Raw genomic sequence first — 14770 nt, forward strand, 5'->3', positions numbered from 1 at the left:
GGGGTTTCCTTCTCACGTGGCCCCAGAGAGGGCAAAGGCAAGTTGGTCCTTTTCCAAGGTTTTCTAGTCCATGAGGACAACTGAGGTCTGTGAGTCTTCTTTTCTGATTTTCATTTTCTGAATTACTCATGGTGGAAACATAAGAGAGCGGATGGAATAGAAAGCCTGGTGCTCTGGCCCTGGGGGAAGAAGAGCTGGGTTCTTTTGCTGGCTGTTCATAGTTGGGCAAATCTGGGTGTGGCAGGAGCCAAGTGGATGTGAGCACTCAGAAGCCCCTGCCTGGAACAGAAGGGTGCTGGAACACACGCCTATCCCCAGACCATGCCTAGGCCCATGGGGAACACCCAGATGGGTTCAAGCAACCTTATGTCTTTGGAGCCACAGTGGATTTGCCAGGCATGACTGCACTGTGAATCCACAGGTAACAAGCACTCAGTCTGAGGCCCTGTTCCCTCATTTCTTGATCTTGCTTGCTTGAGGATTTGTATCCCAGAGAAACTGGATTTTGTGTATAAGTGATCTATCGGCCCTTGCATCAAAAGAAAGCTGAGTCTGTCAGTCTAATTCCTTCCCTTGGGTTCTAAGGATACATAGCTGTAAAAAAAAAAAAAAAAAAAGAGGCTGTTTTCCTCCTGGAACAGATCTGTGATCATAGAACGCTGCTGCAACCTGGGACATGCGGCTCCTTTGGCGGACGGTGGGGCAGGGTGACAGATAGGGTCTGCCCAATCCGGCAGATGTGAGTTTGAATCCCTGCGTGGTTTTTTACTGTCTGTGTCATTTTGGGCTTGTCATTTCAAGTCTGATCTTTGAATTCTCTCTTTTATCATTTGGAGATAATCATCTGTGGGATTAAGGACACAGATTCGAGGCAGGATGCCTATATTTGCATCCCAGCCTAACTCCTCTAGCTCCACCTCTCCCTGCTGGGGTTCCCTAATGTATGGAATGGAGATGACAATACTGCCTACCTTGAGTAGTAGTACAGTCGTTGAGAGGACTGAATCAGTCATATATAAACCCGGTTTGGAACAGTACATGGCACATGATAAGCACCAAATAAATTCCCATTAGCTATAAATGTCATTGTTGGTAGGGTGCTAGTGAGATTTCAATATGATGAAAATCTAGAATAATGTACAGCACTTCAAAAGTGCTTAATATATAATTGCTGAATGAATGAATAAAGAACGGGATGGATTGACGTAAAGCCCTGAGTGCAATGCCCATTATATAGTGAGTGAAGGGAAGCACCCACAGAACCACAGGCTTTCTGCCTTGGCCACTGGGAACCAGTGTGCTCAGCTGACCTGGACCGCTGCCAGCTGATCATCCTTCCCTGACTCTGCACATCTGTTCTGAACTTAAAGTCAGTAGCATCAGGTGAGTAGCCCGAAACCAGCTATGATGAGAGAGTATTTACACTACAGACATTGGCAGATGTTATAAATCAGGTTTCCGTTTGTTGAGAGGGAGAGAAAAAGAAAAAAAAAAGAAAGATGGAGAGTTAAACATTGATTGGCACCCAACACACATCCTTGACTGTCCAAGGGACCATTTATTCATCATCCACCTCAATCATCTTTAGAAACCAGGTTCTCAGTCCTAATGAGATGGATGAAACTGGAGCCCCTTATACAGAGTGAAGTAAGCCAGAAAGATAAAGAACATTACAGCATACTAACACATATATATGGAATTTAGAAAGATGGTAATGATAACCCTATATGCAAAACAGAAAAAGAGGCACAGAAATACAGAACAGACTTTTGAACTCTGTGGGAGAATGTGAGGGTGGGATATTTCAAAAGAACAGCATGTATACTATCTATGGTGAAACAGATCACCAGCCCAGGTGGGATGCATGAGACAAGTGCTCGGACCTGGTGCACTGGGAAGACCCAGAGGAATCGGGTGGAGAGGGAGGTGGGAGGGGGGATCGGGATGGGGAATATGTGTAAATCTATGGCTGATTCATATCAATGTATGACAAAAAAAAAATAATAATAATAAAAAAAAATAAAAAATAAAAATAAAATAAAAATACACACACACACACAAAAAAAAAAGAAACCAGGTTCTGACCATTTTGTTGCAAGATATAGGATCTTTGGGAAAGTAAGTCATTTAGGAGCAGATAAGAGGCTGTTAATGGATGCTAAGAGCTTGGGTTTGGAGACCTCACTAAGTGAGGAGTACATATTTCATGTGGGTTTTGGTGGTCACTCATGCCTGGCTATGATACAGAAGACTAGACCTGGAGACAAATGGCTGGGTCTATTAATAGGTGGTAATTCTGGGACTTGGAACAGCTGAATTAAAGCCTGGAAACTCCCAGGAAGATTGTGAAAATCTGCCTGGACCCTGTGAACATATTTTATATGCTGTCTATGTGGCTCCTAGGTGGAGCCTTTCTCTAAGTCCTTAGTAAGGAGAACCATTAAAGGTCATTCCAGAGCTACTTCAGTATCAATTGACTTTGAAGAAGTGAAGCTATTAAAGGAGTATATGGAAGAGAAGAGGGAATGGTGTGGAAGGCATTTGTAAACTGCCCAGGGTTTGAAAGCCTGTCCAGAGTGATCTTAAAGAGCAATTCACAAAACAAGGCTGCTCTTGGACTGGAGTCTCAGGCTGGTCTATTCTTCTGGGGTTGAAACTGCTCAAGCCCAGCTCACCATCATTCATCAGCAGGACCATCTGAGTCCACAGTCTCCCTACACATTCTTTAGGGGTCAGGGGGAGGGGTGGGCTGGCATATTCTTTTATTTTTTAGATCCCCCGGTGAGTGGATGAGCAGCTAGGTACGACAGCCATTGCATCCAAATGAATAATGTCTCTTTTAAAGTGTTTTGACACATCATTGGTATTTCAATGGCCCTAAATGGCTTTAGAGGAAAGCCAGTTAATCTTCTGATCTGAGGAAGATCAGCTACTGTTCACTTTTGAAGGAATAAACAGAAATGTGCTGTGCTTTTAATCTTCAGATTAGCATCATTGGCAACTAGCAATTATTAGCATTTGTCAGTGGGGTGTTCACCCACCCCTCCCAGGCAACTGGAGGGAAGGGGTGGCAACTCCAGTCTAGGCTGGGCTTTGGAGGACAGCACTGAGCTAGTGGCAGGACTGGGTGGCATGAAAGTGTACAGATGGGGAGAGAGGGCAAACAAGAGTGTGCCTTGAGCAGAGGGCAGCGGGGGACCTACAGAGGACAGTCCAAACATGACTATGTAGAGAAAACAACTGCTAAGTGAAAGGCCTGCAATCAAAAGCAGCCAGGTGGAGCCCATGGGTTTGGGAGAATGAAAAGGACAACTATCCAGCAATGTTGTAGGGGAGACTCTTTCAGATTCTGAACCCTCTTCTGTGGGCTGAAACCACACATAATTCTAGAGGAGGCTCCTTTCCCACCTGTTATAAAGCTGCTGCTGCTAAGTCACTTCAGTTGTGTCCAACTCTGTGCGACCCCATAGACGGCAGCCCACCAGTCTCCTCCGTCCCTGGGATTCTCCAGGCAAGAACACTGGAGTGGGTTGCCATTTCCTTCTCCAATGCGTGAAAGTGAAAAGTGAAAGTGAAGTTGCTCAGCCAAATCCGACTCTTAGCGACCCCAGGGACGGTAGCCTACCAGGCTCCTCCATCCATGGGATTTTCCAGGCAAGAGTACTGGAGTGGGGTGCCATTGCCTTCTCTGTTTATAAAGCTAGTCTTCATTTATTTCAGTTGTCACCAATCTTGGCTGCCCGTCAGAATCTCATAGGGAGTTTATACATGTTACTGAGCCCTTTTTATAGGAGCAGCTCCTACTTGGTTCCAGCCAGTTGCTGCCAAGCAGGATTGCCTTGCAGACCAAAGAAATATAGATGTAGGACCAGAGCTGCCAGTTTGAAAACTCATGCATGCTCAGATTTCCAGAATGGGACCTCCGTTCATCAAGGGCCCTGCAGGGTTTCTCACACTCAGCACTGCTGACTCTTTGAACTGGGAAACTTTTGATTGTGGAGGGCTGTCCTGTGCACTGTAGGATGTTTAGTGGCATGCATGCCTATAGCACCCTCTCCAGATGTGACCATCAAAACTGCCTCCAGACACTGCCAAATACCCCCTCAAGGGCTGAGAATGTGGCAAAATCACCCCCAGGTGAAAACCACTGGGCTAGGAAAGTAACAGAATATGAGTCTTCTAACTTTAGCCTATGCTCCCCTGTCTGCCTACCCACTGCTCCAAGCACTGCTTCTCAGGCTCAGGAGGCCCAGTCATGTAGGAAGACTCAGTGTCGGGGGGCACTGACTCAGTGCCCAGAGTTCTTTTTCGAGAATCTCTCCCTTTCCTGCTCCTCATTCTCTCTCACCCCTCCCTCCTCTCTTCCTCCCTCCCTCCTTTCTCTCTCCCTCTCTCTCCCCATCTCTACCCAGTCCCCTCTCTGTGTGGACTACAGCACATGCCTTTTAAACATCCAGCAGGATGAAAGCTCTTTACAGACAATCCTGTTCACAGCTAGAGCCATAGCAGCCAGATCAATAGCTGGTACATAGCGAGTGCTCAGTGTTTGCTGAATGAATGAGTGAGTGGCCTCTCCCTTCATTCTTCCTTTTCCCAAACCTCCAGCAGACAAGAGAAATGATTGTCTGAGCACTGAGAGAAGGATGAGGAGCCGGACCTGGTTCTCCATGACAAAGCTGGGCAGGCGGGTTTACAAGGATGCCTGTGCAGCCATCTTTCATAGTGAAGCCCCATTGGATGTCAGTGTCCTGATCCCTTATTTTCCTTTATGCGAGAGATAAAGATAAAGATAAAATCTCATTAGGTTTTTAAATCAGATTAACAGCCACTAGTATCAGACTTCTGTTCAGCTTGCATTATGTTTCTTTTAGGGTGTCTCTGAGGAGCTAATTGCTTTTTATTTAGCAGTACAAGGGGCATATATAGGCAGGGAAGAAAGGGCTCTGTCTGACCAGCCTGGTGAGTGTTGCATTTTCACTTGGCATCTAAGTCTGAAGGGGGAGAATAGCAGCTTGCACTCAGCTGGCTCCAAGAGGAGGCACAGGCTGGGGAGGGAGGGGAGTGGCCTGTGACCTCCTAAGAGCAGAATGTTGTTTCATCAGCATGGCTTCCAGGAGTGCTGATGAACAGAGGTCGTTCAGATGTCAGCAGAGCAGGGATTTGCGGACAGCAGGAGAGGGCTGAGGAGCAACACAAGCAGGAGGACACCTGGCCCCATGCAGGGTGCAGATTGTATTCCTCTGTCAACACTGGCGGCTGAGTTAACAGCTCTGCCGTTGAGTCCACATCTGACAAAGTCACAGAGAGCAGACTCCCTGCCTCCACTTTCCCAACAGGTTAAAACAAACGTGAAGTATGGCCTTACCCTTCTTTCCACATTTATACTCCTGTCCTGCTCTTATGATAAAAATTATTTATAGATTTTTCAAAAAAACAAAGTAGCTACCAAAGGTAAAAGACCGTGCAGCTTTTAGATCACAACTTGAAAATTAAAGCTTTAACAAAAGCAGAGAAGCAAAAATACTGATAGAACCCTGCGCTTAGTCATTACGTCTCTGAGCTTCCTAGCAGCCTTGGCAAAAAGGGCAAACATAACAGGTTATGTGTTTGTGTTTAAATATAAAGAAAACCTCAAGTTCTTTATATGTTTTTTTGAGCTAAGTTCTGAGAGGTATTCCATGTATATATAAAATAGGCAATATCTTACACAACAGTTTTCTAGCACAAGTCAAAATGTTTTTTATATTGTTCTTTCTTGCTTTGGCAGTTAGCAAAGTTTAAAGGAAAACATGAAAATCTAATTAAGTAAAGGGACTTTGCCAAGACTGAACCAGCATTGTCCAGGGTATTTCAGACTTTTAAAAATTTGTTTAATAGCAATTGTTTGGTGGGGGCTAAGGGAATCCTCTCTTCCAATCAATAGCTAATATTTGAGATACAACAGACTCAGAACAGAATCTTTTTTCCTGGGTGGTCCACCAGAAATCTTTATTCTAGTTAACAGTTAGCAGAGCTCAGAGGGACAAAGGGGCAGGCAACTCCTACAAGAAGCAAAGCCTTCTCATCTCTTGCTGCCACCTTCTAAGCTGGCTCTTCTGTGTCTGGTTTCATTTCCTGTGCATCAGGAATTCACAATCTTATTTTAAACCCAGCACTGTTCCAAGACAATACATCCCATTTTATTAGTTTTTGTGTATAGGAAACCACCCCAGAAGATCATGACTTAAAACAGCAACCATTCACTGCCTCATGATTCTGTAATAAGCCCAGCTTGTCACTGCTCAATGATGTCAGCTAGGATCACTGATGTGACTGCGATCTACTGGTGGTTGAAGGATCCAAGATGGCCATACATGTGACTTCCTTGGAAGTCCAATGGTAAGACTTCATCTTCCAATGCAGGAGGTGTAGGTTTGATCCTAGTTAGGAAGATGAGATCCCACATGCCTCAGGGCCAAAAAAAAAACAAAACATAAAATAGAAGCAATATTGTAGCAAATTCAATAAACACTTTTTAAAAAACTGGTCCACATTAAAAAAATAAATAAATAAAATATCCCTGGATGGGCTTCCCTAGCAGTCCTGTGGTTAAGACTTGGTGCTTCCACTTCAAGGGGAGCAGGTTTGATCTCTGGTCAGGAAACTAAGATCCCACATGCTGCACAACATGGCAAAAAAAAAAAAAGAAAAAGAAAAAGATGGCCTCACTCACACCTGTAGGGCCTCAGTGAGATGACCTAAATGACTGGGACTCCCTGGGCTGCTCATCCTCTAGGAGGCCAGCTTCCTTACTTAGGGCAGCAAGTGAGCAAAGGCAGAAAAAGCTGCAGGCCTGGCCTAGGCCTGGACTTTTCACAGGGACCCTCTGGCTGCATTCTGTTGTCCCAGGGTCAGCTGAGAGTCAGAGTGCAAAGCAGCCACCCAGGATGAGAATTCAGAGAGGCAGGATTCATGGCACATCACTTGGTGGCAATGACCCATAGCCCTGCCCCAGCAACACCTCAGGAACAGTGGTCCCCACAGGCAGTGTCCTCACCTGAGAGTGGGGAAGGAGACCAGAGATCTATCCTCCCTGGGGGCAGGGAGAGGGGTCCTTTGGTGCTAGCCCAGTCTCATTCCAAGTTGTGTGCACTTACCACTTAATGACCACCACCAAAAGTCCAAACATCAGGCTTTGTGAGCTCTATGTAAGATCTATGAAGATCCTTTTTGGATCCATGAAGACTGGACCTTTGAAATGATGAAACAGTATGTATTTTAAGAGGCCTCCTGGCAACCATGCTTGAATCCCTTGTAAATGTGTAAGGGGTACACTGACCTATGCCACTGTACCAATGGCTTCCTGCCATTACTGAGACAGCCGCATCCACAGGCCTCCCCAGTCAATGGGAGAGCACAAGGTCATTTTCTTATTGGCTAGAGTGAGCCGCACAGCATGTTGATGTGACCCAAAAGTCAGCTGAATTTTCTCTGGGCTGAATGAGAATGCCTGACAGCCCCCACTGAGCCTAGCCCCAGACAAGGGTCACACTGTTTGAAAGGATGGGTTGAACAACAGCAAAAGCCACATGCTCATCACATTTGCAGAAGCTGGAAAGCTGGTAGAGCTAGATAACAAAGCACTGGATGACAGAATCAAGGGGAAAAAGCATTGTGACTTCAGAGAGGTGCTGTAAATCTTTGAAAAGATTGAATTAAAGGGGTGTAAATGAAAGATCCTTGTTTTGACTTGGAGCACTGGAGTACACATATGCATATACACAAGCATACATGTGTACATCCACTCACACCTGCATCCATACACTCACACCTGCATCCATACACTCACACCTGCATTCATACACTCACACCTACATCCATGAAGAGATGGGATGGAGGGGGCCTGACTCAGCAGCATCACATGAAGAGAATCTAAGTATATGTTTCTAGTAAGGTCAATTTGTGTCAAGAGTAGGCAGAGTTAATGTGACCTTAAGCTATGATGATATTAATGGGTACATCAATTCTAGATTCAGGGAGGTGATTAGTTCCCTTTAGTCTATACAGCTCAGTTTGCGCCAGAAAAAAATAGGCCAATTTCAGCTTTGTAATTTAAAAGCATTAGAGAAAAGCTTACATTTTTAGGAGAAGTTCACCATGATAAAAGAACTTGAACTTACAAGAGATGAGGAAATACAAGGAGGAATTAAAGACATTTGACCTAAAGAAATTCACAGCAAGGACTTAAGGATGGTCTTCAGCTCTAAAAGGTTGCCACATGGAAGAGGGACTTGATCTGCCCACAATGGTCCCCAAATGAGTGGAAGGTTGAGGGACTGTGGCATTTAAAGAGTAAAAGGGGAAAAAAAATCTAATACCTGGAATAGATTGTATAGGGTTCTCTGTCATTGTAGAGGCTGGATGATCACTCATCTGGATCCACAGAGGGGATTCAAACCTTAGATGGGTAATTAGTTCAAAATGAACTTCCAAGTCCTAACTCTGAGGTCTTGGGATTCCCAGGAACTTGACCAAGATCACAGAGCAAGGGAGTAGTTGTCTAGCACAAAAGTCTGCCTCCCTCTCAGCTTGTTTGCCTCAGATTCAGTTTTCTCATCTCCTTAATGGTAACTGAAGCAGGGGTGCAAAAAGCAGCCTAGGGGCCACATCTTACCCAGCCTTTTGTTTGGCCAGCATCATGTAGTAAAAGACTTGAAACCAATACCTGCTACCAATTCCAGCAGTAGCCATCGTGTTCTGTTGCCTTTCCTGGGTATGAGGCCACAGCACACATCTGTATCTCCTATTTGGCTCCCGTGGCCTTGCTGCTTGCAGACTTCAGAGCTGGGGGCAGGCCAGAACAGGAAGAAGTGGTCCTGGATCAGAGCATGTGAAGAGGGCTTTGTCAGCCAGAGATGGATCCCTTGATTTCCAGGGACAGTCAGCTCCCCCAGCTTTTATAACTCCCACTATGATGGAAACTGTGAACAGGAGAGAAAGTGCTATGCACTTTTCACAAGTGTCACTCCCATTTAATCCTCATAACAACCATATCTGTTCCCTGGGGCTGCAGAGTACAAAGCATCCCAGACTGGGTGACAACATAAATGTATTGTCTCTGGAGGCTAGAAATCCAAAATCAAGGTGCTCCCTCTGAAGATGGGAGGGATGTGTTCCAGGCCTCCTCCCCAGCTTCTGGTACCCTCAGATGTTCCTTGGCTGCTAGATGGCCATCTCTGCATCTCTCCACCCTGTCTTCCTTCTGTATAGTCTGTCTCTGTGTCTAAATTTCCCCTCTTTATTAATATAAGGACACTAATCCTATTGGATTAGGACCTAATGACCTGTCTTAACTTGATTAAATCTGTAAAGATTCTATTTCCAAATAAGGTTGTATTCTGAAGTCTGGGGTTAGACCAAAGCCTTTGGGGAGAAACAGTTCAATCCATAATAGTCTGCCCTCTAATCCTCACCCCCTCATTCATGTCCTTCCCATGTGCAAAGTACATTCACTCCACCTGAACATCCCCAGGGACATCAAGCACTGGTTCATAACAGGTCACAAGGCTGATTCCATGGAAAATAGAATTAAAATGCTATGCTGCTGATTCCAAGTGCTGTCCTCTTTCTGCGACCCTGTGCTCCCGCCAGGAGGTGTGCCTACCGTGTGCCAGGTGCCGTGCCCGCTGCCCCCTGCCCTTTCCTCACTCCTGGCGGCCGCCTGTCCAGCAAGACCCAAGACTGGGCACCAAGGGACAGGAGGGGCTCAGCCCACCTCGGTCTGACATGGAGCCTGGGCGCGGGCAGGCTGGGGAGATGGGTGGAGGGGCCATTGGAAATCAAGTCCTGGGGAGGTGCTGCGGTTGGAAGTGGGTGAATGGGGCCCGCTTAGGCCACTGTCTGGGAGGAGGGAGGTGTCATAGAGTGTTGCCTGAGCTGCTATGGAAAACACAATGAACGTGCTGCCCTGTTCTGCTGCTGTGGGGTCATATGCAGTTATGAAGATGCAGGGGAATTGGATGTTTAGCCAGGCCCAGGGACACCCAACAACAAATCGATGCACCTGCTCACACAGCTCTTGGTCATCCACTTCCTGGAAAAATGGAGTTCCAGGCAAGGACTGGGTCCCGAGCTATGATCTTTGCACATGGAGTTTTCTCTGGGGATTGGGGAGGACTGATGGAGAGCACTGGGGAAGAAGGAAGACCCTGATTGGACGAGAAAGAATGGGGCTTTTGAGGTCATTAGACCTGGCTTGAACTGAACTCCCACTCATAACTTCGGGGGGTTGGACAAACTGACCAACCTTTGGAGCTGCATTTTCCCAAGGGCCTGTTGTGAAGGTTAAATGCACCACTTGTGTGAAGCAGGTGACCCTCTTTGTGTTGCTGCACATAATAAATACTGTTTTCATCTCTGTTTTTCTCCTCAAAGCTGAGCTGTGCTGGCCATCCTGGGGAATGCCAAGGAAGACCTGGGGAGGGGACTGGCCCCTCCTGCTTCTCTCTGGGGGTCAGCTCACCCTGGAAGGGTGAACATCTTCATCATGCTAACACTGCATTTTCTCCCTCACAGAGGAGCTGAAGGAGAAGTTGACAGAGTACGTGGACAAGGTGAATGGCCAGAAGCCAGGCTTCATCAAGGTCGTGCGGCACAGCAAGCAGGAAGGCCTCATCCGCTCCAGGGTCAGTGGCTGGAGGGCCGCCACTGCCCCTGTAGTGGCGCTCTTTGATGCCCACGTGGAGTTCAATGTGGGCTGGTAAGTGCCCATCGGGAACTGAGGAGGATGAGTCCCAGTGTGGTCCAGGGTGCAAAGCCCACTGGGATCTCAGTCCTGATGGGGGAAAGGAGTCAGCATCTGAGTGTGCGGGTGACCAGGACATCAGGCTGGCCCTTCAGGGTGGGAGAGAGTCAGGGATCAACAGATCAACACACAGTGTCTCAAGGGTTGGTGGTATAAGGGCCGACGTGGTCCTCTAGGAGACAAGAGTAAATGCCCGGAGCACAGCAAGAGTTCCAGCCCAACTAAGGGCCAGGCTGTGACCCCTGGGAAAGGGGAGCTGGACCAGATGTGAGTTAAAGCCCAGCCCCACAGACAGGGCCAAGACCAAGACAGCAAAGGGAGCTAAGTACCCTGGGCTCCCTCCAGATTCCAGATCAGAGGTAGCACAAAATCTCAGATTCCTTCCACTGGTAAAACTAGGTCTTAGAACACCTTTCTTTCTCTGACCAGGGTTGTTCGGGTGCTGGGCGGGGCAAGGCCTCAGTGGCTTCAGCCAAGCAGGGACAGGGCATCTGATGCCAACATCCCGGCAGGGTGAAGGGCTTGCTGTGTGGTCCACTGGGGTTGGCTTTGCAGAGAGCTTGGGCATGGGGGGACCTGGGTGCTGGGGATGGCCAAGTGTACTGCCTTCTTAGCCACTATGCCTCGTGGCATTGGGGTCTGCTGTCCCTCTTGAACTCTGAGCATCACCCTTTGCCTCCCCGGAGTAGAGTGAGGAGGGCCCTTTGGCAGGAGGGAACACCAAAGTATGCACACAGCATACTTTGACATAACGGGTCAGAATTAAGGCTGCAATGCAGTCATTTTTTTATAGCTGAAGTCCCTGCTTGCCATGTGTGACTGTTTAAAAAGCATTTTCATTGGATTTATGGCCAGGAGAAGAGAGGGACACTTACTATTTCAAGCAGATTTGAATAAACAATTATGCAACAAATGCATTATTAATGAGAAGCTTATCATTCCTGTCTGCAAACATTTTACTCGCCTGGTACTCACAGGGGCCCTGGACTCTGTGGAAGCATGACCCCCCCCTCACCTCTCCTTGGGCAGTGGGGATGCGTGGGGTGGGGGTGGCATGCCTGGAAGGACTGAAGAAGCACCGCACGACGGGTGGAGACAGGTTTATTCTCACCTCCGTGTGTCTGCTGTCCTCATCTGCTTTTTCCTTCTGGGTGACACGCTGAATTTTAGCAAAATCAAAGCCCAAGTTGAAAGCTTCCCGTGGAACCTCAGAACTGTTTCTTTCTTCTTTCTTGAGTCTTGGTTTCTGTTTTTTTCCTCTAATGGAGTAAAGGAAACCAAGCAGACATCAGGATCTAAGGTACTAAGAATCTGTCCGCTCAGCCTGCTTCATGCTTAATGAGGAGTCCAGCCTCGTGTAACCCAGCAGTGTGGGGGTGGGAGGCAGAGCAGGAGGAGAGAGCCAGCAGTCCCTTCCTCTTTCTGCGGGGGAAGGAGCTATAGAAGGTGCCAATCTCCCTCCCCCTCCTCCTTGCCCAGGGCTGAACCCGTGCTCACCCGCATTAAGGAGAACCGGAAACGAATCATCTCCCCATCCTTTGACAACATCAAATACGACAACTTTGAGATAGAAGAGTACCCGCTGGCGGCCCAGGGCTTTGACTGGGAGCTGTGGTGCCGCTACCTCAACCCCCCCAAGGCCTGGTGGAAGCTGGAGAACTCCACGGCCCCGATCAGGTAATGTATTCTTATCTGATGAGTCTCGCTGTGTTGACTTCCAGACAAGGGCTCCCTGCCCAGCCTGGCCCTCATTCCCCAAACTCCAGCCCCATTATGGGGCAAGATGGGGTGGTGGAAAGAAATGACCTTCAGTCACAGCTTACAGCCTCTGTGATCCCTTTTTTTAAAATTTAAATTTATTTATTTTTAACTGGAGTATAATTGCTTTACCATATTGTGTTGGTTTCTGCCATATATCAACATGAATCACCCATAGGTATACATACTGATGATCCCTTTTAAAAACGCTGTGGCATCCAGAACCCATTCAAAGGCTCAAAGTTACTCATTTCAACACATTGCTGTGGGACACCTGCTGGGTGCCAACTACTGTGCTGTGTGCTGGGGATCTATAGTGATCGCTACTTGGTTTCTGCCCTCAAAAGCCTAGAATATAGGGAAGACAGACGAAATAATTGGAGTAACAAATTATTCCCTATGCTGATGGGAAGTGTGGGGGTGGGGCTCCTTCACAGAGAGTGTGATATTCACACTTGTTTTCACAGGAAAGTGGGAGATTGCAAGGTTGGAGCAAGGACACTCATATTCACAGGGGCAGAGTGAGTTCAGAGGAGGCTCAGAGGGTCCGGAAGGAAGGAGAACAGGGAGGGGGCAGCCCCAGGCAACGGGGCTGGTTCATCCCATGGCACTCGTATGCCTGGCTGATGTTTGAACTTACCCTGCAGGACTCAGTCCAAAGTGGCTTCAAACTGCCATCCTAAGATCCCAAACTCTGTCTTTGCTGCTGCCTTTAGAGACACTCAAGTGACTCCTCTATGTGGCCTTTACCTTATGGGTCAGGACTCCTGAAAAAGCCAGCCATACCAGCCTTTATTTCTACCTGGTTAATCACTGACCAGGTGCCTTTATGCTCCCTGCAAAGCCCTGGCCATTAAATACACAGATGGCATCAGAAGGTGGCCTAGGGGACAGTTCCTGGAATGAAAGAGGGGATTAGAAACTGATGTTGCTTTGTATTTTGTGAGGGAGAAAGATTATGAAAAATATAATTGAAAATGGGTGATTGTTATCTGGGATTGCATTTTCCCTTGCCAGAAGAAAAAAGCCATATTCATATTTAAAACAAGATGGAAGAGAACTCCACCTATCTTTCCTGCATTGTCTCTGTCACCTATCTGTTAGGCCTGTGCAACACTTTTGTGTTATTATTAATAAATGTTTGCTGAGAGGCCAACGTGTGCAAGGGCCTCTTACACATGTGGTCTCATCTGCTCTTTGTCATAACCTGGGGACAGCTCACTGTGTCATTCCCCTTTTACAAAATAAGGAAAGAGAGACTGACAATGGGGAATGGCCCTGCCAAAGGCTCCAGCCAGTGAAGACAGGATCCAAACCCAGATCAGCTAGATTCCACACCTAACTTTCATCCTCCCGGGCACTGAACTGGTGTGGCTGAATTCTATCCCCAGGTCTGTTGACTGCTATTGGTGGGGAATAGACCATCACACATCGAGCGTTCTTGCCAAAGTCTGCACTGGTACCAGCTGCTTCTGCTCCCCTCATCTCTAAATGTATCAGCCTGGACTTAATCATTAAACCTACATTCTAGGTTCTTGACAGAGAATATCATCTGAACCTCAAATATTCCATCACCTAATCGTTATCAAAAACTTAACTGAAACAAGAAGGAGGAGGGAGGGATAAGTTGAGAGATTGGGACTCACATATACACACTACTATATATAAAGTAGGTAATTAATAAGAACCTGTGTATAGCACAAGGAGGGCTTCCCAGGTGGCGCTAGTGGTGAAGAACCCACTTGACAATCAGGACACGTGAGAGACGCTGGTTCAGTCCCTGGGTGGGGAAGATCCCTTGGAGGAGGGCCTGGCAATCAACTCCAGTATTCTTACCTGGAGAGTACTGTGGACAAAGGAGCCTGGCAGGCTACAGTCCATGGAGTCACAGAGAATCAGACACGACTGAAGTGGCTGAGCATGCATGCACACATAGCGCAGGGAACTCCATTCAGTACTCTGTAATGACCTGTATGGTAACAGAACCTAAAAAAGTGAGTATATAAGTATATATAACTGACTGACTTGGCTGTAGAACAGAAACTAATGCAACATTGTGTATCAACTATACTCCAGTACAAAACTTGATTTAAAAAATTTAACTTTAAATTATATTAATGGAAGACTTTGAAAGAACATTCTTGGTTTTATACCCCATAGGAAGATGAAGATGACTCACAGCAAGCTGTGGGTTATACACATGTATCTTGCCCACCTTGGCTCCTATTT

At 47.0% G+C, this 14770-nt stretch overlaps 1 protein-coding gene across 1 annotated transcript in view; it reads left to right on the top strand.

Moving 5' to 3' along the window:
* GALNT18 (polypeptide N-acetylgalactosaminyltransferase 18) overlaps nt 1-14770 on the top strand; it is a 341618-nt gene that overhangs the window by 226311 nt on the left and 100537 nt on the right. The window contains exons 4-5 of the mRNA XM_061132121.1: nt 10555-10738; nt 12263-12460. Of these exons, the coding sequence (XP_060988104.1) occupies nt 10555-10738; nt 12263-12460 (382 nt within the window). The remainder of the gene's footprint in view (nt 1-10554; nt 10739-12262; nt 12461-14770) is intronic.

The sequence above is a fragment of the Dama dama genome, chromosome 1, assembly GCF_033118175.1.
Source record: "Dama dama isolate Ldn47 chromosome 1, ASM3311817v1, whole genome shotgun sequence".
Taxonomy (NCBI): Eukaryota; Metazoa; Chordata; class Mammalia; order Artiodactyla; family Cervidae; genus Dama; species Dama dama.